The sequence below is a fragment of the Dendrobates tinctorius genome, unplaced genomic scaffold, assembly GCF_039654945.1.
Source record: "Dendrobates tinctorius isolate UK_male_01 unplaced genomic scaffold, ASM3965494v1 ptg000035l, whole genome shotgun sequence".
NCBI classification, from domain to species: domain Eukaryota; kingdom Metazoa; phylum Chordata; class Amphibia; order Anura; family Dendrobatidae; genus Dendrobates; species Dendrobates tinctorius.
This window is the reverse complement of record NW_027361703.1, coordinates 70,851,964-70,877,792: the sequence shown is the minus strand read 5'-3', so window position 1 is coordinate 70,877,792 and position 25,829 is coordinate 70,851,964. Positions and strand designations below refer to the sequence as shown.

General features: G+C 41.3%; 1 protein-coding gene across 3 annotated transcripts in view; it reads right to left on the bottom strand.

Moving 5' to 3' along the window:
• The window catches only part of RELN (reelin), a 1,162,997-nt gene that overhangs the window by 170,329 nt on the left and 966,839 nt on the right, over window positions 1-25,829 (bottom strand). For all 3 annotated transcript variants that reach the window (XM_073573631.1, XM_073573629.1, XM_073573630.1), the window contains exons 31-34: window positions 25,587-25,663; window positions 23,241-23,399; window positions 18,621-18,809; window positions 55-328 (exon numbers count right to left, since the gene is read on the bottom strand). In XM_073573631.1, the coding sequence (XP_073429732.1) occupies window positions 55-328; window positions 18,621-18,809; window positions 23,241-23,399; window positions 25,587-25,663 (699 nt within the window). The remainder of the gene's footprint in view (window positions 1-54; window positions 329-18,620; window positions 18,810-23,240; window positions 23,400-25,586; window positions 25,664-25,829) is intronic.

Here is a 25,829-nt window from a genome sequence, read left to right as displayed (position 1 = left end):
ATATTGTGTTGTTCATATCTTCCAATGCAATTTTTTTTAAACCTTTAAACTTACATTGTAGATGGTGGAAGGTAGACTGTAACTCGTTTCCAAGTTTGGAATCTTTCAGAAGAGTACATAGAGCTTTCGGTATAATGCAGGCAGCCAATGCTGGGGGGCACACACTCCTCAGTAACTTGGTGCCAATCCCTTCCATTATTTAATGAGTACTGCAACTGAATTGTGTGGGAATCACTAGATGGCTTATTACATCCCATGCTCAACTCAAACTGTAAAGAAGTAGATGGCATAACATGAAAATCCCATGTTTCAGCATATCGAGGTTTTCCTGTAATACAACATAAAGAATCGTTTGATAACCAATTATACAAATGTAATTTTTAACAAGCAAAGAAGGATATATTTTATTTTCTTTTACCTAAAAGTTTCAAAAGCTAAATAACTCATATTCTGAACTTACATATAACAGATTTATATGTAATGATATATGTATAAGGGTATGTTTCCACGCTGCCGGCTTTTGTACGTGCACTGATTCTGCATGTGTTGTGTTCATTGAACCATGCGGAATCCCCGCATCCTATACATTGAACTGTGATAAATAGACATGCTGCAGTCTAGAAAGCCGCGCCGCATGTGCGTATACGCAGGTCTGCCACCTGCGTGTTTGAACGCATAGTGGAGATGGGATTTCATAAGATCCCATCCACTATGCTGTAACATCTAGCCGCTGCAGATTGGACGCTGGGGCTGTATGCAGCGTCCAATCCGCAGCAGATACTGAACGTGGAAACATACACTTAAACTCCAGAAGTGTAACTGCCCTGCACGCATTGGCTATTTGTAAATCAAAACTGGACTCTGCCATAATATAATACAATGACATTGTAATCACATTCCATCATCATTACAATTGCTTTTTATATTCTTTAGTATCAAACAATTAATCATTTTTAATGCAGAAATAACCAACCTATAAATATTCCCCATGCAGGAGGTTTGTAAGAATTATTATAAAATTGTATACATTTGTAATTAATAAGAGCGGGGATAGGGTACAAAACAGTAAAGGATAAAAGGGGAAAAAAAATCATCATCAATATAATCCAAAGAGTCTGTTTTTATCATGACTGTTGTTTTGGTTTGAAGTAACAGATAACATGAAATAAATATTCCATTAATGGAAAGTTATTCTGTACAATTAGATGCTTCATTATATTAGTCACTAGTCCGAGCACAGTTTCTATTAAAAAGGTGGTTAAGGTGATAAAGCTTGGGTTTGACTCAAATGCGAGTCAGACTGGATATCTATCCAAGGCGTCCAAGTGTCATGGAAAGTTTCTAAATTATCTGATCTAGTTGCTTCAATTCGTTCATATAACATTATTACACTTACTCTAGTTTTTCTTTGACCGCTTATAAACAGAAAGTTTTTCATTATGAAGCTATGTGAATTCTATACGACATAGTGATGTAGTTCAGGAGGCGAAAGGCATTATTGGAGATCCCAGGAGGTGGAGACTTCACACTAGACCTCAAGAAGCTTGGATTGTCTGTATCTCCACTCTTCCTCCAGACTCTGGGACCTTGATTTTCAAGGTCTAGTGTGAAGTTTCCACAATCAGTGATGGTTTGGGGAACCATGTCATCTGCTGGTGTAGGTCCACTGTGTTTTATGAAAACCAAACTTAGCGCAGCCATCTACCAGGACATTTTAGAGCACTTCTTGCTTCCCTCTGCCGACAAGTTCCATCTTTTTGGAGATGGAAATTTCATTCTCTAGCAGGTCTTGGCACCTGTCCACACTGCCAAAAGTACCAATACCTGGTTTAAAAACAACAGTATCACTGTGCTTGATTGGCTAGCATACTCGCCTGACCTTAACCCCATTGAGAATTTATGGGGTATTGTCAAGAGGAAGATGAGAGACACCAGACCCAACAATGCAGATGAGCTGAAGTCTGCTTTTACAGCAACCTGGTCTTCCATAATACCTCAGCAGTGCCACAGGCTGATTGCCACCATACTATGCTACATTGATGCAGTAACATGCAAAAGGAGCCCTGACCATACATTTCAGTAGGCCAACATTTTGGATTTTATAATCATTTTTCAAGCTGGTGTTATAAAGTATTCTGAGATGATGACTTTTGGGGTTTCACTGGCTGTAAGCCATAATCATCAACATTAACAGAAATAAACACTTGAAATAGATCACTCAGTTTGTAATGACTATATAATATGAGTTTCACTTTTTGTATTGAAGAACTGAAATAAATTAATGTTTTGATGATATTCTAATTTTGTGAGATGCACCTGTAAATATGGAATATACAGTTGTGGCCAAAAGTATTGACACCCCTGCAATTCTGTCAGATAATACTCAGTTTCTTCCTGAAAATGATTGCAAACACAAATTCTTTGGTATTATTATCTTCATTTAATTTGTCTTAAATGAAAAAACACAAAAAGAATTGTCCTAAAGACAAATTGGATATAATTCCACACCAAATATAAAAAAAGAGGGTGGACAAAAGTATTGGCACTGTTCGAAAAATCATATGATGCTTCTCTAATTTGTGTAATTAACAGCACCTGTAACTTACCTGTGGCACCTAACAGGTGTTGGCAATAACTAAATCACACTTGCAGCCAGTTAACATGGATTAAAGTTGACTCAACCGCTGTCCTGTGTCCTTGTGTGTACCACATTGAGCATGGAGAAAAGAAAGAAGACCAAAGAACTGTCTGAGGACTTGAGAAACCAAATTGTGAGGAAGCATGAGCAATCTCAAGGCTACAAGTCCATCTCCAAAGACCTGAATGTTCCTGTGTCTACCGTGTGCAGTGTCATCAAGAAGTTTAAAGCCCATGGCACTGTGGCTAACCTCCCTAGATGTGGACGGAAAAGAAAAATTGACAAGAGATTTCAACGCAAGATTGTGCGGATGTTGGATAAAGAACCTCGACTAACATCCAAACAAGTTCAAGCTGCCCTGCAGTCCGAGGGTACAACAGTGTCAACCCGTACTATCTGTCGGCATCTGAATAAAAAGGGACTGTATGGTAGGAGACCCAGGAAGACCCCACTTCTTACCCCGAGACATAAAAAAGCCAGGCTGGAGTTTGCCAAAACTTACCTGAAAAAGCCTAAAACGTTTTGGAAAAATGTTCTCTGGTCAGATGAGACAAAAGTAGAGCTTTTTGGGCAAAGGCATCAACATAGAGTTTACAGGAGAAAAAAAGAGGCATTCAAAGAAAAGAACACGGTCCCTACATTCAAACATGGCGGAGGTTCCCTGATGTTTTGGGGTTGCTTTGCTGCCTCTGGCACTGGACTGCTTGACCGTGTGCATGGCATTATGAAGTCAGAAGACTACCAACAAATTTTGCAGCATAATGTAGGGCCCAGTGTGAGAAAGCTGGGTCTCCCTCAGAGGTCATGTGTCTTCCAGCAGGACAATGACCCAAAACACACTTCAAAAAGCACTAGAAAATGGTTTGAGAGAAAGCACTGGAGACTTCTAAGGTGGCCAGCAATGAGTCCAGACCTGAATCCCATAGAACACCTGTGGAGAGATCTAAAAATGGCAGTTTGGAGAAGGCACCCTTAAAATATCAGGGACCTGGAGCAGTTTGCCAATGAAGAATGGTCTAAAATTCCAGCAGAGCATTGTAAGAAACTCATTGATGGTTACCGGAAGAGGTTGGTCGCAGTTATTTTGGCTAAAGGTTGTGCAACCAAGTATTAGGCTGAGGGTGCCAATACTTTTGTCCGGCCCATTTTTGGAGTTTTGTGTGAAATGATCAATGTTTTGCTTTTGCTTCATTCTCTTTTGTATTTTTTCATTTAAAACAAATTAAATGAAGATAATAATACCAAAGAATTTGTGTTTGCAATCATTTTCAGGAAGAAGGAGTATTATCTGACAGAATTGCAGGTGTGTCAATACTTTTGGCCACAACTGTAATAGTGATATTATCCCTTGTCCAAATGGGCCATTGATGCATTTTTGTTCAAAACATGTGGGTTTATAGAAAGAGCCTTGTGGCCATTTTAATGTTTTCTCAGTTCTAGTGGGTAAGATGGTATTCAATTGTAGCTTATTTGGTTAAATATTTGTAGGGGTACAGTTGGTTAGCTAATTCAAGTTTGATAGTTGAGTTTCCAGATTAGTTTGTAGTGCAGATCTTCCTTTTTTTCTTTTTGATGCTAGCTTAATTAATGTGCCTGTTATGAATTTTGTATGCGCCATCCATATGTAATCTGGAGATACATTGTCTGTGCAGTTAAAAGAAAAATAGAGAAGCAGGTCCTCTTTAACTAGGGTGCAGATAAATTAGTCAGCAAGGAGTGCTTAATTTAATCTCAATTTATATAGTTGTGATGATGCAATGTTAAACTTGAATACCCTAAGGATAGCATCATGATCTGACCACAATGATGGAATATGGCAGTAGTATAGGACTGAAGGTAATGACCTTTTGTTTGTAAATATTAGATCTAATTGTTTTATGTATCGGAGAGAAGTATGAGCACCCTCTGTTAGAATTATGGCTTCCTTCTGTCATGCTCGCCATGTCTATCATGTCCGCCATGTCTGTTTTGCCTCATGACCCCTGGAGCGGTGTGCACGCGCAACTCATGTCTGCTATCCTGCATGTTCCCTAAAGCAGTGTGCACACTCACCTCATGACTGTTGGGCTGCAAGATGCCTGCATTTCTGCTCTGCCTTCTGTGATCATCTCTGTGTTCCAAGAACCCCTGATCATGTGTCCTTCCTAGGTTCCAGCACTGTCTGGTTCTGCAATCATCTCTACATGTCTAGAACCCCTGATCATGTAACCTTTCCTAGGTTCCAGCACTGTCTGGTTCTGCAATCATCTCTGCATGTCTGGAATCCCTGGTCATGTGACTGCTCTCTATAATCCTGAAGGATCTGAACCCAAGGTCGCTCCCTGGTCCTGACCCGGAAGTACTGGGGCTTTGGTGCTATATCAGCCCACCCCTCCCTATGGTCAGGGCCTGAGTATTGTGTTGCTTCCCTGCATAGCTGCTTGGTCTGCTGGGTCGCTCCCTCTATTCTGTGCCCTTGCACTCTGCCCTGTCGTGCGTCTCTGCACACGCTCCGTGCTCGTACTCTGTCTCTTGTCCCATGCCTTGTCTAGTGTTTGTCCTTCGTGCCATGTTTTGTCTCTGCTCTGCTTTGCCTTGTAGTCCTTCCGTGCTCTGATTCCGTTCTGTGCTTCAGTCTAGCTTCCGTTCCTTGTTCCGTACTTTGCCTTGTTTCTCCCTATGGTCTGTCTTTGCTTGCTCTGCCTCGCTCTCTCCTATGGTGCTCTGTAGTGCTCCCTGGCACACGCACTATTCCTCCTCTCTTACTTTTTGTGCTCTTTTCCATGTCTAGTCCCAAGGCTCTGCCTTGGCATGGCTCTGGGCTTCGGCCTACGCTCCGCTGCTAGCTCTGTTCATGCTCTGACCTGGTTCCGTGTTTCTGCCTATGCTTCCGTTCCTGGTTCCGTACTCTGCCTAAGCTCTGTCTTGTTTCTCGTCTTGCTTTGCCTTGTTGCTTCGTGTGCTCTTTGCATGCGCCTGGCCTTCCTAGCCTCCTGTTTGTGCTTCAGCCGTGCCCGCCCTAGCCATGCCCACCTGCTTGTGCCTCAGCCGTGCTCGTCGGTCAGTGACAGCTGTGTCGCCTGCCATGCCTCAGCCGGGTTCACTGGAGTCTTGCCAGTCTGTCAGTGCCACAGCCCGATCAGCTAGCCAGTGCCCCAGCCGTGCTCTCTGTGCTCCCTTGCACCTCATGCTGTTTCTGCACTACGCTCTACGTGCTCTCTAACGCATGCGCAGGCCCTCGCCTGCTCCTTGGCATACCTCCCCGTGCTTCTGTACAAGTACGCGCAGGTCTTGCCATGTACCCTGTCGTGCCCTCTTGCACACACAGGCCTTAACCCTGTTCTAGCACCCGGACCCTGGCATGCCCTCTGCACGCGCAGGTCCTTGAATCTGACCCTGGCGTGTCCCCGAGCACGCACCCTGCCTCGTATCCTGGTTTGCCTGCCAGATTCCCGAAGCCTGCCAACCGCTGCAAGAGGTCCGGAACCAGATGTCCGCAGCCTGATACCTGGATCCTGTCGGTCGTTGCCTGTAGTTCAGAGTCCGATGCCATCGCACCCTGCCTTGGACCTTGGCGTGTCTCCTTGCACACACCTTGTCTTGGACTCTAGCGTGTCCTAGCACGCATCCTTCCTAGGAACTCTGGTGTGACCCCTAACACGTACCCTGCCCTGGATCCTGGTATGTTTTCTGCACGTGTTATGTCTGGAACATTTGGCATGTCCTTGCACGCACCTTGCCGTGCTTCACCGTTTGTGCCCTGCACCTGATTCCCTGTTTATGCCTTGCACCTGAATAAAGTGTGTAACCACGTTTGCTGAAGAAACCCCGTGACTTCGCTTTATGTTTCGTATCCTGTCCGTCCTGTTGCCAGACACTCAATAGTGTCTCCCTGAGCCGGCCGTCTGGTCCAGCTGCTGTGGTGGCTCACCCCCTTGGTCTTGCCCCTGACACTCCCTGTATAGGGGGTGGGTTCTCAATAGGTCAGCTCGCCCTAGGTGGGTGAGTGCCACGGCCCAGAGGGTCCACTCTAAAAAGGAAAACGACTCAGCTTAAGCTGACGCTTGTCACACCTTCCATTTGTCAGCTATATGGTGGATTTCAAGAGGTGGTTTAAATTCTACCAATCATATTTAGGCCTCCCTCACACGTTCTGGTGATGTGGAAAAACCAGCACTGGTGAGATCACTGGTTCTTGTGCCATCTGTGTGTACTTTTGTGACATCCAAGAATTAAAAATGTATGATGACATCGTGATAAAGCTGTCCGACAAGGGGAGAAACATTGTCCTATGGCCCAAGGTCATGTATGAGTGGGAAACCAATAAACATCTTAAAAATAAGGAAACTTACCTCAAATTAGGCCATAGCCCAATGAGTCCCTTCTTGAATGAGCTTGAAGAAATTCTGACACGAGCCTTTGAAAGGGGAATTATTCCCAAACATATTCATTATGGACTCCTGACCAAAGCCTCAAAAATTCCTACACTGTACTTCATTCCAAAAGTGCACAAAAATCCCATTCATCCTCCAGGGCATCCGATTGTCTCTGGCATGGGAGGGTTATGCTTAACCTGTATGTAAATTTATCATTACCTCAAACCTATAGTGGAGTCGCTCCCCTCCGTCAGGGACACAGTGGACATCCTGACCAGAATCGATGGGACTCAACTAGAAGGGGACATGATCCCTGTAACAGCTGATATTGAAACGTTGTACACTTGCATTCGCCATGAGGATGGCTTGGAGGCGGTCCGCTTCTTCCTGGGGACAAGCAACTGGGATGGCCACATTTGTGATCTAATTGTGGAACTGTTGACTTACATTCTAACTTGGAACTTTTTTGTATTCAGGTATGTCTTTTACTTGCAGCAGCGCGGCACTGCCATGGGTGCCGCTTGTGCACCATCCTTCACCAACCTTTTCCTAGGATTTTGGGAGAGGAAGGTTTTTGGCAGGGATAGCACCCAGCCACAGACCATGAGTAGTGCTGGTTATGCTATATTGATACCTTGTTCATCATTTGGCAAGGCTTTGAATACCAAGTACATGAATTCATGTAGCAAATAAATTCCAAAAGATTTAACATCAAGCTTACCTATTCTTTGAGTAGGACCATGGTGGATTTCCTGGACATTAAAATTGAAACTGATGAAGATTGTTTCCTGCATACAGATGTGTTCAGGAAATCCACCTCGGTCAATTCTCTGCTGCATGCAAGTTCCAGTCACCCTGGAAGTACTACAAAAGCCATCCCAGTTGGTCAATTCCTCAGGATGAGGCGGATCTGTTCCTCTGAGCCTAAATTCGAATTCCAAGCATTGGATCTTAAAAATAGATTCAAGGCAAGGGGATATAGCAATAGGTGCGTAAAGGTGGGATAGCAAGACAATGTACATGAGCCAATTTATTGCATCCCCAAACAAAAAAGGAGAACGTGGATGATACATTTCATTTTATCTCCATTTATAATGGGAAATGGGCCACCATGAGATCTTGTCTGCAAAAACATTGGGGTATCTTTAAAATAGATCCCACACTTACAAGGCACCTACCTGATGACCCCCTCATGACATCAAGAAGCAGGAACCTGATGAGTAGCCACTACATTCCTGCCACTACTACTAAGAAAAACTTTTTTGGATCAAAGGAAACCTAGTTCTGGTTGTTTTTCATGTGGAAGCTGCATTTCTTGCAAAACATCTGCCGTAGCTCAATCTTTGAGTCAGTGTATGGAAAGATGAAATTCTCCATCAAACAGTACATTACGTGAAACAAGACTAAGGTTATCTAGTACGCTACATGTAGCTGCCCCAAAGTATATATTTGCTTGACATCGAGGCGCCTAGGAACTCGCACACATGAGCATGTTCGGGACATCATGGCTGCAGAGACAGAGATAGACATCACGCAACTTAAAACATTATCCCGTCATTTTAAATTATTCCACAATTGTAACCCCAAGTTCCTCTCGATCAAAGGCATTGAACATGTCCAATGTGGCATTAGGGAAGGTGACAATATACACCCAGAAAGAATACAAGTGGATCACCACACTGGGCACAATGACACCCAATGGCCTAAATGAAGCAATGGGCTTCTCCTCTTTCTTATAGGGTCCCAAATACAACCTCAGGGGCCTGGTTCATTATTATAGCACCATTTTCTTTTCCAGTCCCATCCATGCCCCGTACTGGCCTATTTTTATTATACAGAGTACCATACTGAACAGTCACACATAAGAATGCTATTTTGTGCCGTTATCTTCTGTGGAGCTCTTTTTTTATATACAGTAATTAATAATTATAATTGCATAATCCTGACCAATGGCTCCGGCTACGATTTTCCTCTCACCCTTGGATCAAAACTTTATGTACGCATATAAAATTCTATATTGTTAAATGTAAATGCTGATATTTTTTTTGTATTAATAAAAACTTCATATTGTTGTATATAATGACTCAGGTTCTCCTTTGTAAAAAAAAATGTTTCCTCCTTAAAGATTTGTTTTGACACTGCACCTATACTCCGTCAACCTGATGTTTCGCAGCCTTTTATCGTAGAAGTGGATGCGTCGGAATTCGGGGTTGAGGGTGTATTGACTCATGGTTCGTCCCTGGGAAAATATGTCGTCTTCTTTTCCAAAAAAATTTATCTTCGGCTGAGAGAAATTATGACATTGGTAATAGGGACTGGTTGGAGGGGGCAGTACATCCTATTACAGTTATCATGGCCCACAAGACTCTGTCATATCTTCAGTCAGCTAAACATCTGAATCCTAGACAAGCTAGGAGGTCCCTGTTCTTTACTAGATTCAATTTTGTGATTACTTTCCGTCTAGGAGTTAATAACACCAAGGCGGATGCTTTGTCCCGGAACTTCCCTGGTGGTGGTGACCATCAGGAACCTGCCCCAATTTTGCAGAAGGGGGTAGTCATCTCGGCCTTATACCCTGACCTGGAGGGTGAGGTGTTGGAGACTCAGGGGGCCGCCCCTGCCTCTTGCCCTTTGGGGAGGTTATTTGTACTGTCTGATTTGCGCCGTAAAGTTATTAGGGGACTTCATAACTCTGCACTTGCTGAACATCCAAGTGGTAAGGCAACAGCTGACCTCCTTTCTTGTTGTTTTAGGTGGCCGGGGTTGAACAGGTGTCTGCTTGCTGTGATTGCGCGCATTCTAAAGTATTGTATACCCGTTCAACTGGGCCTTTTCTTCCACTACCCATTCCTTACAGACCATGGACACACTTCTCTATGGATTTTATCACTGACTTACTGGTATCGGCAGGCAAAACTGTGGTTCTGGTGGTTGTAGATAAGTTTAGTAAAATGGCGAATTTAATCGCTTTACCAGCACTTCTGAATGCCAGGACTCTTGCTCAGGTTTTTGTTAATGAGATCATGGTTCCCTCTAATGAGGTGTCAGATCAGAGGACGCAATTTGTTTCTAAATTCTGGAAAGCATTCTGTACTCAACAGGGGGTGCAGCTGTCCTTTTCCTATGCTTTCCATCCTCAGTTGAATGAACAGACCGAGTGCATTAATCAGAATTTGGAGACTTACTTCAGGTGTTTTATGTCCAAAAACCAGGAGGATTGGAGTTCATACTTACCGTTGGCTGAGTTTACGATTACTAATCATCGCCAAGAATCTACCGGCAGGTTAGCATTCTTTGGTGCATACGGTTTCCATCCACAGTTTGGTACTTTTAGTCGGGGAGGGGCTTTGGGAGTTACTGAGGAGGAATGTTTTGCTTTGTGACTCTCCTCAGTGTGGCGGGGGTTCAGAGTAATTTGAGGGTCATGGGAGACAAGGACAAACGTATAGCTGACAGAAAACGCTTGCCAAGTCCGGACATAAGCGTGAATGACTTTGTGTGGCTGTCTACCAGGAATATCAAGTTGAAGATCCCTTCCTGGAAACTGGGACCTAGGTTTATTGGTCCCTATAAAATAACCATCGTCATTAACCCTGCAGCTTTTCGTCTTCAGTTACTCCAGGCTCTTTAAATTCACAATGTGTTCCACAGGTCTCTGCTCAAGAAGTATGTTGTACCTCTTGAGTCCTTTCGTCTGATGCCAGCCCCAATCATTGTTGATGGTAATTTGGAGTTCTGGGTCCTCAGTGTCCGGAGGTCACTCGTAGAAGGGGGGTACTGTCATGGGTGTGTCAGGTGTGACAAACAATCATCCTGGATCTGGCTGTAGAAAGTCTTTCCAATTAGCTCAAGCACCTTCTTGATTTTTGTATTTCTGTTGTGGAGCGATATCCCTCTCCCTTTAGGACACAACGTTTACCTCCACCTTCTGCTGTTAATTAGACACCTTTGCTGAAGGTTTATATTCATTCCTTGGCTGCAACAGGTTGCTGGTGTTAGCTCTTACATGTCTATGACTAGTTTGATGTACTAACAGTGGGTTAGTTCCCTCTCAGAGGACTCTTGGAGGATTGCTGGCGTGACATCTCAGTTGTCTTTTCAGGCTAAGTGTCTCCTTGTTTGTCTACCCTTTTTTTCTTTAGTTGTAGTGGGGACTGACTAGTGCAAACACCATCCCCTCCCTAACCAGGGTCTATCGCTAGGGTGAGGCCGGGATTAGGTTCCTGCTCGGCGATAGGTGCAGAACCTATATAGGGACGGTTAGGACAGTCAGGGTGATTTTAGTCTGCCTAGGGGTCTCCAATCCCCACTTCCCTAGTGCTTGGACTCACACCTCCCTTTCCCCTTTGTTGTGCACTTACTTACCTATCACCAAATGTGACAGCAAACAGCTGTGAGCTATTATTAATAGCCTGTGAACTTTTTGGGGTATTGTCCCCTTTCCCAAATTAGCAACATCAGCCCCCAGCCGTGTGTTTTTCCTCTGCTGGTTATCAAAATTAAGCGGGAGCCCATGCCAATTTTTTATTTAATTCTTAATTTTACACATGATGTACACAGCGGATGCTGAATACAACTCCCATCATTGTTGCCTGGTCGCGCTGTGCTCTGAGAGACCAGTCAGCAATGATCAGAGATATTTTCAGCACCCTGTGTTTGGCAACAGTGCGAACTGTACCGCTTTTTCCCAGGTGCTGACACATGTCACGCTGATGACACACAGATGCTATCCGTATGTCATCAGTGTGCATGAGTGCGGGATGTTTTGCTGCCCATGCTGCTGATAAAAAAACCAGACATGTCTATGCGTTTTTCACACGGATGCATGGTCTGTGTGAAAAACCTAACATGTGCGCAACACAGTACAATTGGTGTGTGTGTCCGTATTTGCGGTCCTTAAAATATGGATGCACTTGGCCATAAAAAAGGGATGTGTGAAGGGGGCCTAGATACTGTAAGTCTGTCCTCCTTGGTGCTGACCTATCAATAGTGGGATTCAAAGTCAAATTGAAGTCACCTCCCCAGATTAGATGTTGAAAGGAGTAATTTGCTATTTTAGTTAGTATAGTCCTAAAGGTTGATAATTGAGAGGCAGCTGGCTAGTAACTATTGATTATACAGACATCTTGCCCCTGCAAAGAGCCTTGTAGTATAACAAAATAACCTTCTGGGTTTGAGAAGGAATTAGCTGGTTGAGAGGGCAAATTGTTTTTGAGAAATATGGCTACTCCTCTGGTGTTTTGTTAGAGGCTATATAAAATTTAGAATATGTAGAATTAAAATACTTAGGGCATGATGAAGTTGAAAAATGCGTTTCCTGTAGGCATAAAATATCTGGGTTATGTTTTGAGTAATTTATGAAAGTTTTTTTTTGCATTTTATAGGGGAATTAAACCCACTTACATTATGAGATAAAACCTTACACATGATGTTGCAAGGTATTTAAGCTTATGATAGTTCCTTCAAAAATAATTTATAATTTTGTGCTATCTTGTCTGATACTTTGATTTCAACAGGTTTATAGATTAAATATTGTTCAACATATGATGTTACACACAATTGACCAAAACAATAAAGGGAGAAAAACAGAAAAAGTTATAACAATAAGAAATACATTGGGCTAAAAGATTGTTATGTAACCCTTGAATGTTTGCAACACGGAGTCCTATATTAAAGGGGGAGATCCCAATCATTGCCAAAGTTGTGCAACATGTGGTTAACCTGAACAGACACATAACAGATATGAAAGAATACCTGCTTAACCAAGTGGGGGATGTTTAATAAAGCGCCTTTTGTAAATTTAACTGCTTAACTACTGTTAATTGTATATTGCAATAAATGCATTTAACAAGGGAATACTGATTGAACTACGTTCTTATTGTACTGAAAATAGTGGTTTTACTACTTCATATGGTGCTAGACAGTGTACTTCTGATAGTAATTAAGTACATCTTAACAACTCAGTTTCTTAGTATGTACTCACAGAACCTTGTGCGATTGTTATGACACGTGACTCTGGCACCCAATCTACGCTGGTGTCACTGTCCCTGTCTTCAGACAAATTGAACATGAAGAGGAAGTCTGGGCTACAACTTGTCTCTGACTTCTTCTTCTTCATTTTCAATTCGACAGAAGGCGGAGACAGGTTTGCCAGCGCTGATTGGGCACCGGGGCACGTGTCATAACAACCGCATGAGACTCCGGGGAGAGCGAGTGCCAACACCGTGGGAACAGCGCCAGGATGGGAGGGGAGTATAAGCTTTTTTATTTTATTGGGGACAAGCACTCGGGGAGAGCGAATGCCAACACCGTGGGAACACCGCCGGCATGGGAGGGGAGTATAAGCTTTTTTATTTTATCGGGGCCAAGCGTGGGGTATAACAAAGAGTTGTCCAAGTAGTGGACAACTTCTTTAAGTGTCTCAGATAACAGGAGATAATTCAGTCTTGTTTTGGAAAACCTTGAAGTAGTTAATTCAATTAATTCAAGAGAGGTTTGATGGGCGCCTTCTCCCTCTACTTGCTTGTCTCCATTCTCTCACCAAGCGCAAGGTACAGGGGGTAACGGTTGGTTTCTGCTGGAGGCATTTCCGCTCTCTTCAATGCTGTTTTTCCTTCTTCCATTGACCCCACAGTGAAGTTATTGTTTTTATGAAGAAAGGACAGGGTAAAAAGGATTCTGTGATGAGCCATAGAGATCGCTGTCTGAATAAAGTGTTGATGGCTTTAAGGTGCAATGATACACTGCGCTGCTGTAGGTATAATTCAAGAAAATTTATTGGTGCCTGCGCGTTTCCTGAGCTGTCCCAGCTCACTTCATCAGGCATGATACAGGCATGCAATGCAGGGGTTTATATACAATCCAAAGTGGAAAAAAAAAAAAAAGGGGCAGGACAAGTAACTGCCAAATCAGCAAGGCAATGGTATAAAACACATTAAAATAATTGTATTTTAATAGAATATATTAAAACCGCATATAATAAGAATTCATACTCAAGAACAATAAAAAAGAAAATGTATATGTTTCTTGTGAAATAGACACGGGGGATCACGGGGTCCAATAAAAAAGTAGTTAAAACCATCCTCAAGGAGTCTAGAACACAGTTCCAAAGTTGAGAGTGTATGGTGTTTTAATCCACATGACCATGGTGACTAGTGAGGAATGGGGTATGATTTTTCGGATCAATGTTAAGATCAATCTATTCACTTCCAGAACAAAGAGTAAATCCAAAGAGATGCACCCTGAATAACGGATTAAAAAAAAAATTGATTTAAGGGCACTTATATAAAAAAATACCGATTGTAAAAAAGAAAAAAAAATTTTTAAATAAAGTGCAGTAGTGTTTTAATATTAAATATATTAAATCATAAAAACATGGTAACAATGTAAAAAAGGGGGGTTGTAGTATTATAAAGAGACACTAGATGGCGCTAACACGAGCTTCAAGGAAGTGTCAGAAGCTTGAAGAGAATACTACAGTTAAAAGAGAGAGCTTTCTGTGTGAAACCAATGTGTGGAATGGAAGGATAAAACAAGATGGTCAGGCTAAACATCCCAATGGAGGGTTCAGTATGCATGGGAGGCATGGACAAAAATCTCCAAAAAACAAAATGGACTTTTAATAAAAGACATCAGAAACAATATTTAGTCCAAAGGGTTCCAGAGATTTTAATTTGTAAATCAAGTACACCTCTTTCCTATTAAGTGTCTGGATTCGGTTTGGTGTATTATCTGGTATCTGTTCAATGGGGTAAATAGTCAGTTTCTTGATGTCATGACCATGTATAATGTCAAAGTGACGTGACAGACCATGCTTCTGAAAGCCAATTTTAATATTATGTCGGTGGGAATTTAACCGACATGAAGTGCCTGGGTGGTACGTCCAATGTAGATTTTGGGACAAGTGCATGTAATGATATAGATGACGTGTGAGGACAGACAAGTGAGGTGGTATTTGATGGGGAATTTTTCTTGAGTGATGGGATGTTAGAAAGTGATAGTCTGATGCGCAATGTTGAGACAGAAACTACATTTAGAGTGATGACATTTATAGACGCCAGGGGATAAGGAATTGTTCTGCTTGTGAGATGGAATAGTGAGCCTGCTGGGTGCCAATGTGTATTTTAAGGATTTAGCCTTCCTGAAGGTTATAGCAGGTTTCTCAGGAATGATTTTGTTTAAAATGGGGTCTCTTCTGACAATATGCCACAGACCCTCCATAATGTTCCTGATAGATTTGTGTTGTGAACTGTAGGTGGTGATAAAGTTGGTACAGAATTTATCCCCTGAGGGTTTGGGAGTGGGCTTTTTGGACAGTAAGGCTAAGTGCACACGTACCGGAACTCTCGCGGAAATTACCGCGAGAATTCCGGAATTCCATTCCGCGGGAAAATCGCATTTTAAATTCCCGCGATTTTCCCCGCGGAAAAACTAGCATTTTGCAAGCGTATTTAGCTTGCAAAATGCTAGCGTTTTCCAAGCGATCTGTAGCATCGCTTGGAGAACTGATTGACAGGTTGGTCACACTCGTCAAACATAGTGTTTGACAAGTGTGACCAACTTTTTACTACTGAGGCCGCCTATGCAGCATCAGTAGTAAAAGATAGAATGTAAAAAAAAATAAAAAATGGTGTTATTCTTACCTTCCGACGTCCCGCGCATCCGTTCCCAGTAATCCTTTGCGAAAATGCCCACGATGACGTCCGTTCTCGCGGGATCGCGATGTCTCGCGGTCATTCGCGATGACGTTGCGCGAATGACCGCGAGACTTCGCGATCCCACGAGAACGGACGCCATCGCGGGCATTTTCGCAAAGGCTTACTGGGACCGGGAGCGTGGAGAGAGGTGGGAAGGCTGCGTGGGACTGCGGAAGGTGAGAATAACAATATTTTTTATTTTAAATTCTATTTTTTACAGGGATATGGTACCCAAAGCCCGGAGGACAGTCTCCTCTCCTCCGGACTGTGGGTACCATCCGCAATTGTTCTGCTTACTTTCCGCATGGTGTGCACAGCCACATGCGGGAAGTAAGCGGAACAATGGATTCCTATGGGTGCGGGATCGCCGCGATTCCGCAAATTAATGAGCATGCTGCATTTTTTACCGCGAAGCGATTCCGCCGCGGTAAAAACCACAGCATTAGCACAGCATTGCGGAATCCCATAGGAATGCATGGGATGCTTATTTTTCGCGTTTTCGCGGCAAAATCGCGCGGTTAAAACCGCCACGGAAACGCGAAAAAACGCCACGTGTGAACTCAGCCTAAAAGATCTTGATTAGAATTTTTAAAAACATTCTCACATGTGGAAGAAACTAATTTTCTACGATATTTCTGACTTAAAAACCTCTCCTTTAAAATGTTAGCCTGGCTTGTAAAATCATCATCACTAGTACAGTTCTTGCAGATCCTTTGGAACTGGTTGTGAGGGATATTAAAAAGCCATTTCTGGTAGTGGCTACTACTAAAATGGACATAGCTATTTGTATCTACCAGTTTAAAATAATTCTTGGTGCAAATCTTACTATTCTTGACATAAAAAGTAATGTCTAGAAAGTTCATGGCTTGGTTACTGATGTGAGGGGTGAATTCCAGTCCCCAGTTATTATTCTGTATGGTGGAAATGAACTGCACTTTATTTCAATTTTTTTTTTTCTTTTTACAATCGGTATTTTTTTTTTTTGTATAAGTGCCCAATTTTTTAATCCGTTATTCAGGGTACATCTCTTTGGATTTACTCTTTATTCTGGAAGTGAATAGATTGATCTTAACATTGATCTGAAAAATCATACCCCATTCCTCACTAGTCACCATGGTCATGTGGATTAAAACACCATACACTCTCAAGTTTAGAATTGTGTTCTAGACTCCTTGAGGATGTTTTAACTACTTTTTTATTGGACCCCGTGATCCCCCGTGTCTATTTCAAAAGAAATATATATATTTTCTTTTTTATTGTTCTTGAGTATGTATTCTTATTATATGCTGTTTGTATTCTATTAAAATACAATTATTTTAATGTGTTTTATACCATTGCCTTGCTGATGTGGCAGTTACTTGTCCTGCCCCCCTTTTTTTTTTTTCCACTTTGGATTGTATATAAACTCCTGCATTGCATGCTTGTATCATGCCCTGATGAAGTGAGCTGGGACAGCTCAGGAAACGCGTAGGCACCAATAAATTTCCTTGAATTATACCTACAGCAGCGCAGTGTATCATTACACCTTAAAGCCATCTTCACTTACAAGTCCTTGGACCCTGTACAGACTGCAGCAGCTGTTTCATGCATTTCTAGGTGTTGTGACCGAAGTTTCACAACCCTATCAGGTGAGTCTCTCCTTGCCTCACCATTACAATTGTGTTTTAAAGGTTTCACACAGTGGATGCGCCCTGTTTTGTTTCTTTTATTGAATAAAGTGTTGGGAGAGATGTCAGAAAAGAAATGAACTGTGCTTGGTAGGTCCAGTAGTGTGGGGCTTTTTCATGCTGTCAATAAGATGACATCTTTCGAATTCTCATAGTACGATTTCAAGGCCACATCCCTCAGTTTGTCATCTGAGTGTGGTCATCCATTTGCACTATGGATCCTCGTTAAATGCAATTGTGAGGGTGTCTACCTAAGGTAGGGGATCTGTGAACATGGACATGGCTGTACCGATGAGAGAGGTGATGGTCTCTGGGAGTCCTTTTATGCGTATGTTGCCTCTTCGAGACCTATTTTCAATATCTGCATATTTAAGTTCCAGGTAATCAAGACCCTTAGCTTGTTGCTTAGGTTTTATCTGGTCCTCCCCCAGCGCATTGTTCATCCTTTTTGGCTAATCAGATGTATGTTGTGCTATGTCCTGCAACTGTGTGGTGAAAGTCTCTAGATCAGATGCTAGCTCTGATTTAAACGTTTCCTGCATGCTTTTCAGCAGAGCTGATGTTGCTATCACTGAGTTTGGTGGGATTTGCAGTGGAGTGGACTTATCAGTTATCTTCCAATGGTAAATGAGATGAAGAGGAGGCCGTGGAGGCCATTATAGGTGTCCTGCCTAATTATTGAACCATCAGGAGATCGGTGATAGAGCGGTTGGTAGTTGTAGAGGTCCCCCGTTTTGACATGATGGATCTCAAGGTATCTCCTACAGGAAGTTGCTTATGGAGTAGAGATGTTGGTGCTGTACATTTCTGTATTCAGCTGTCCAGGATACGGAGCTAAGTCGGACATTTCTGCTCCCACTGACTGCCGTGCATGGGCCCCTTTTTTTTTATATACCGTACTTAAAGATCAATAGCACATATTTATTAGTTAGGCTTTGTTAACATCAGCTTCCCTAATTTTCTTGCTCTGCCCACATCAAAATAAATAAAAGTGTTGGTTCTGTTCCATAGGGGATAACATCACAGTCTCTCTCTGTTTACCAGGCAAACTGTTAAAAGCATTCTGTGCTATCTTATCCAGAATTTTGGGCAGGATCTTCCAGTGGACATATGTAAATGTTTAAGGTAGGTCATATTACTCCCTGAGTCACCATTATTGTCTCTGTATGCAGAACATTCCAGTGTGGATTTCATGTAAGTACTGTATGTCATGAAAATATTATAAGGCAGAAATATATAAAATTATGCTAGAGTTAATACATACCTATATTCTCTGTAAACACAAGGGCAGTATCCATAGAGAGACAGTCAATGTCTACTTGGCCTCCTTGGATTCTGTACCAGTTTGCTTGGAGGTTAACAGAACCATCAAATCTATCTTGAAATCCTGCCCGAGAGCTGTCATTCATTCCAATGAGGACATCATCTAGTGCCCACTGACCAGACTGTGTCCCTGGTAGGACAAATTGTTCAAAATCAAGATATATAGTAAAAAGTGAGTAATCATTGCATATCAGAAATAATATTAGATTATTGTATACACCAGCAACTATAATATCTGTAGACAAATGTATCAGCAGAATGTTTGTATTGTATAAAAAGGTAAATAAGGTAAAAGTGGTCATTAACATTTTCATTACTCTAGACAATCTCATTTTCAAATGTAAAGCCCCCGTTACACATAGCGATATCGCTAGCAATATCACTGTAACGTCACCGATTTTGTGACGTAGCAGCGATATTATCAGCGATATCGCTATGTCTGATACTTACCTCCGACCGGCTCCCCTGCTGCTCATCGCTGGTCGCGCGAGAACATCCTGGATCATTTCTCGTCGGGCGCTTCCTGCTGGGCTTCCTGTGGCACTGACAAGCGACGCGTGGACGCGGGCGGGAGGACGTCAGGATCACCGCGTCTGACAGGTAAGTAACGACCCCCGACCCCTGCTTTGTCGCTGGTGAGATCTGCCTGTGTGGCAGCTCACTAGCGACCACTTAGCGATGTACCAGCGATCCTGACCGCATCATATCGCTGGTCGGGATCGCTGGTACATCGCTAAGTGTGACAGTACCTTAAGGATATAAAGATAATTAATGCTGTGACTGGAGCCTTTGTTTTTCCTGGATATTTATTAGTTAAAGAGGTTTAACTATCTTATATAAACATGACTTAGTACAGCACATGCACAAATCTAAAGTGCTAATAAATGTAATGTTCATGTGAACTGATTTTTGGAGCTCAAAGCTTCTTAAGCACACAATTTACAAACATATACTGGCCAATTATTGAATGAAATCATTATGTAGATCTATGTATACATTCCATTTGTGTTAGCAAACATCAGTAAACAAATACCAGCTCTGCAACTGCAGTTATAGAGATCTTATAGATAACATTTTACAACACAGCAGTTTATGTCTATATGAAAAAATAAATAAAGGGGTTGTCCACTATGCTGGTTAAAATGAACACAAACAGCCCAGCAAATAACAAAGTAGCTTATACTCTTTAACCAGTCCCCTGAAGCTTCTCTGATACAGCTGCCCAGGTAATCTGACAGTCTCCTATGTGACCACTGTGGACAGTGACCTGCTGCAAAAGTTACCTGCCTGTTTGACTGTAATAGGATCTATATTGATAAAGATCATTCTGTTGTATGATAATAACAATTTTACATTGTACAGTCATGACCGATAGTGTTGGCACCCTTGCAATTGTTACAGAGAATGAAGAATTTCTCCCAGAAAATTATTGCAATTACACATGTTTTGTTACATTTCATTTGAGTGTATTGGAACAATTTAAAAAACAGAGAAAAAAGGAAATTGGACATAGTTTTATACAGAATCCCAAAAATGGTCTGGACAAAATTGTTGGCACCTTTCTAAAAGTTTGGGCAAACAACTTTGTTTGTAGCATGTGATACTGGTTTCAACTCACTCGTGGCAAGTATTAGGTGTGGGCAATATAAAAATCACACCTGAAACCAGATAAATAGGGGAGAAGTTGACTCAGTTTTTGCATTGTGCATCTGTGCGTGCCACACTAAAAATAGAGAACAGAAAGAGGAGAAGAAAACTGTCTGAGTACTTGAGAACCAAAATTGTTGAACAATATCAACAATCTCAAGGCTACAAGTCCATCTCCAGAGATCTTAATGTGGGCAACATAATCAAGAAGTTTACAATACAAGGCATTGTAGCTAATCTCTCTTGATGTGGATGACAGGTAAAAATTGATGAACGGTTGCATTGAAGGATAGCCAGGATGGTGTATTAGCAGCCCCAATCAGGTTCCAAAGAAATTCAAGCTGTCCTGCATGCTCAGGGTGCATCAGTGTCAGCATGAACTATCCGTTGAAATTTGAATGAATTGAAACGCTATGGCATGACACCCAGGAGGACCGCAATGATGACACAAAGAAAGAAAAAAGCGTGACTGAAGTTTTCCAAAATGTACATGAGTAAGCAAGATCCATTTGGGAAAATGTCCTGTGGACAGATGAGACCACGATAGAACTTTTTGGTGAAGTACATCATTCTACTATTTACTGAAAATGTAATGAGGCCCTTAAAGAAAAGAACACAGTACCTACAGTTAAATATGGAGGAGGTTCAAAGATGTTTTGGGGTTGTTTTGCTGCCTATGGCACTGGGTGCCTCGACTGTGTGCAACAAATATGAACCTAGCACTCAACTTAAAGGTATTTGTAAGGCGGTTTACTGTAGTACACGAAAAAAGACGTTTCGGTCAATGTGGACACCGCATCTGGAGGCACGTTTGCCCCTCTCCTATATACTGACAAGCTCATTACCTTAGAGAGATCATTCTCCTCATAACTGAAGAAGGTCACATTGACCGAAACGTCTTTTTTCATGTACTACAGTAAACCGCCTTACAAATACCTTTAAGTTGAGTGCTAGGTTCATATTTGTTGCTTTAACGGTTTGGGAACCTAACCTTAGCACCATCTTGAGTTGTGCTCACGGTGTTCTTTCTATTCGACTGTGTGCAAGGCATAATGAAATCTGAAAATTACAAAAGGATTTTGAGACACAATGTAGTTCCCAGTGTCAAAAAGCTGGGTTTGTGTCATAGGTCATGGGGCCTTCCAGAAATGAATGAAATCAAAGTGCTGGAGAGTTCTGAAGTGGCCAGCAATGAGTCTGGATCTAAATCCCATTGAATACCTGTGGAGTGATCTTAAAATTGCAGTTGGAAGATGGCACCCTTCAAATATGAGAGACCTGAAGCATTTTGCAAAAAAAGAGGGGTTCAAAATTCAAGTTGAGAGGTGTAAGAAGCTTGCTTATGTTTATAGGAAGCGATTGATTGCAGTTATTTATTTCAAAGGATGTGTAAATATTAAGTTGAGGGTGCCAACAATTTTGTCCAGCCCATTTGGGGGTTTTTGTCTGAAATTATATTCAATTTTTCTGTTTTTTTGTGTTATTCCAATACACACAAAGGAAAAGGACATGAGTATGACAAAGCACATGTAATTGCAATCATTTTCTGGGAGAAATACTTCATTTTTTGGAACTTTTTAAAGTGTGCCACCACTTTTGGTCATGACTCTATATTACATGATGTGATTGAAGCAAAAAAGGTATACCATAATCTGTCAACAAATATGTATTCTACTATAGTTTTCACACACTAGGTTTCATGTTATTCTTATTTGTAATGGCCAAATTAACAAAAAAAGATACAAAAAAGTAACCACAAACCCCTAAGAAAACATAGCTGTCATCTCACAGTAAGAAAGCAGGCATTTAAAAACCGACTTTGTTTCAAGCACTAAGTACAACCACTGGCAAAAATTATGGAATCACCGGCCTTGGAGGATGTTGAATCAGTTGCTTAATTTTGTAGAAAAAAAGCAGATGTCATGGCCTGCAAATAGTCCGGATCTCAATCCAATTGAAAATCTTTGGTGGAAGTTGAAGAAAATGGTCTATGACAAGGCTCCAACCTGCAAAGCTGATCTGGCAACAGCAATCAGAGAAAGTTGGAGCCAGATGGATGAAGAGTTATCTGTGACACTCATTAAGTCCATGCCTCAGAGACTGCAAGCTGTTATAAAAGCCAGAGGTGGTGCAACAAAATAGTAGTGATGTGTTGGAGTGTTTTTTTTGTTGGTTTGTTTTTCATGATTCCATAATTTTTTCCTCAGAATTGAGTGACTCCATAATTTTTCCCCTATGCTTGGTTTAAAAAAGTAACCATTACAGACTACCACATCTTTTACTCTTGATTTCTTTTCGTGTTTCTTAAAGCCAGAAAGTTGCCATTTGAATTGACTTTAGTTTTGTGCCATGTCTGTAATCTGCTTTCTTTCTACAAAATTAAACAACTGAATGAACATCCTCCAGGGCCGGTGATTTCATAATTTTTGCCAGGGGTTGTAGTAGCTGAGTCACTGGAATTTACTTGAAGCAAAAATTGCGCCAAAATACTGATGTACTCAAAAATACATCAAAGTGGACTGAGAGAAGTTGCAACAAATTTTGTGACTTTTTGAAAAGTTTTAATTGATGAATCGGGGGAAAACATCTGGAATTGCTAGACTCCACTCACAATGAGGAAAAGAAAAAGAAAAAAACAGGAGAGCACATATAAAATAGACTTAAAAAAGGTGCAAAGAGAATAATGAATTGGATACTGAATTGAGGCCATTATTTTAATAGTAAGATCAAAAGTAAAATATGAATTTTTGCAAACTACAGTATACCTAAATAACAAATAAATTCCCTTCTTTATCTTAAAGTATGCATCATATGCAAGTGCTGTGGGCAAATTTTGCAGTCTGTGGTCTTATAGACTAATGTAATTTACCTGCATTATAATTTTTCTTATGGAAGTTCTTTTTATTAAACTTACCATGCTGGGGTTGCCACCATCGAAAAGCAGTGGAAGATGTCTTGGCATCACGAGGTAACTCTATGGAAATTATTTGTGGATCCAGATAGGAAAGAAAATCTAGTTCTCGCAACAAATTCCAGCTGATGCCATTGTCATTGGTGTACTGGACAACAATACCTGAATTAATTTGACATAAATATGAAATTAAACAAACATAAATCATACAATTTCTGGAAATATAAAAAGAAGGTATACTATGAACTTTAGAGGGAACCTGTCCACTGATTCACACTGACCAAATACTCTGGCATTTCAGACACAATATAGCTTTAAAGAGTCTGGCACTACCTCCTGGCTGGCATTTCCCAGTGCTGCTCCAGTTGATTGACAGGTCTCTTGTTAAGTACACACATGGGAGAGACTTGACTATCAACTAGAGCAATGCGGGAGAATCCTGCCAGCAGTGTCATCCAACTAGTCTCTGCCTATAGTTCCTGGACGGCTCTTGAAACAATGTTTCTGAAATTCAATCACTTACTCAGGCTCTGATTCATGTGGACAATGGTTTGAGCAGCATAAATCGAGTGACAGTTTCCCTTTAACAGTCTTGGAAATTACTATGTATTAGTTTATCCATCAAATTTAACAATTACTGTGTAAACTGCAACAGTTAAAAAAGTCCTGGTTTATCATCACAAGTATGGTTCTCAGAGCAATGTATATGTTGTTTTAATGTGAAAATTAAATAAGAAAGATAATGACATCATGAATGTTTAGTATTCAACTCTTCAAATAGCAAATTGGTTTACACAAAAATAATTATTTGAATGTTCATTTGCAGCCTCATAAATTAGGGTCCTTTTTCTTTATTCCTTTTGTTCTTGTCAAGTTCAGGGAGTAATGGAGAAACCCAGGGACATGGAGGGAAGAATCTCATCAAAGGGCCTTAGAACAGTAGTGTAGCTACCGGGAAGGGAAAAAGAGAGTAGTTGCCCTGGGTTGCAGGCTCCAGATTCTCAGACCAGCAGTGTGAATACATCATAACACACTGCGGGGCTGGATCTGGCGCATGCGAAACACGCAGGCACTATAGCCTGATGTCAGTTCCCGGGCAGCGTGCACTGCGCATGCCCGAGAACTGTTGCCGGCGGGCGCCTGCGCTGTGCCATGTAACGATAGCAAGGCAGGAGGAGGCGCAGGGCGGGCATGATTGACGGCGGGGAGGCGGCTGCTACAGGGGGACGCACCATACCTATGGGACGTATTACAGGTATGAGGAGCTATTTATAAAAGTTAATATTTCGGCGTTCCTGGGGATCAGATACAGAAGAGTTACCTTCACAGAATGCAGCCTTAGTGCTGCTGAAGGAGGCTCTTTTATTTAAAAATGCCCTGGGGGGTGACAGGTTCCCTTTAAATAAAAAAAACTATACATGTTTGATATCTGCATACTTGTAGTGAGCTGGATAATCATATTGCCAGGTCATATATACCATATAGTGAAGATGGTAAATAAAAAAAAATAAAAACTAATGTGAAATTGCACTTGTTTTGCAATTAAAATGCATTTGGAATTTTTTTTTGTTTTCCAGTATATTATGTGGTAAAATGAATTATATCATTCAAAAGTACAACTCATCCCACAAAAAAATAAGCCTTCATATGGCTATATAAACAGAAAAATGAAAAGTTATGGCTCCTGGAACAAGGGGATGAAAAAACGAAAACAAAAAAACATAAAATGGCCGTGGCATGAAGGGGTTAATACCTTGTTTAGACAGGCAGACCATGCTTTAGACACAGAACGATTATTAGTGGATCATTCTATATGCTTTGGCTGCCATTGTTCTCAGCAGCACATGTATAGTTTATGCCGGACAACGAGCTGCTGAGAATGACGATCTTTTAGCAAACCAAAAGATCATTTCACTTGACAAATGACTGGGTGATCGGCAGCCTGTTTGCGCTGCACATTTATTAGGAAACGAACGTGTTTCCAATAGTAGTGCAGTACAAATGCACTTTTAGTTTTCCTACACAAGGTGGATGTCTCTGTTAGGATAAACAATGCAAAGCTAGGCCTATGATTAAACTAGTAAATCATGTATTTAGCATTTTTAATCAAGAAGAAATTGTTATATGAAGACCATGCTTAGGCTATCATAATTTCGAATGGTGAGTAAGTCTATGTAAAGCCTTTATACTGTAGAACAAGCCATGTAAAGATCTTATACTGTAAATCAGAATAAAAGTTTTAATCCTAATGGAATTAGGAAAAATGTCTAGGACAAATAATTATAGTGACATCCTGATATGTAACCATGTAAAGGTCTACAAATTCAATACCTATAATAAAATGTTTACCTTCATTTCTTGACTTTGGTTTGCTACAAGAAGAGCCACTATTCTTACTTCCAATCTGTATATAAAATTGAAGTAATCTGTAAAGAATCAAGTAGAATGAGGAGGAGAATATATATTGTGGATTTGCAGCAATTCAGAGTAAAAATTCTTTAATGTTTAAAATAGTGTCATCAGGAAATCTTTTTTTAATCTTGAAAAACAAGCAACCTTGCAATTGACTTGTTAGTAACAATCATATCCATT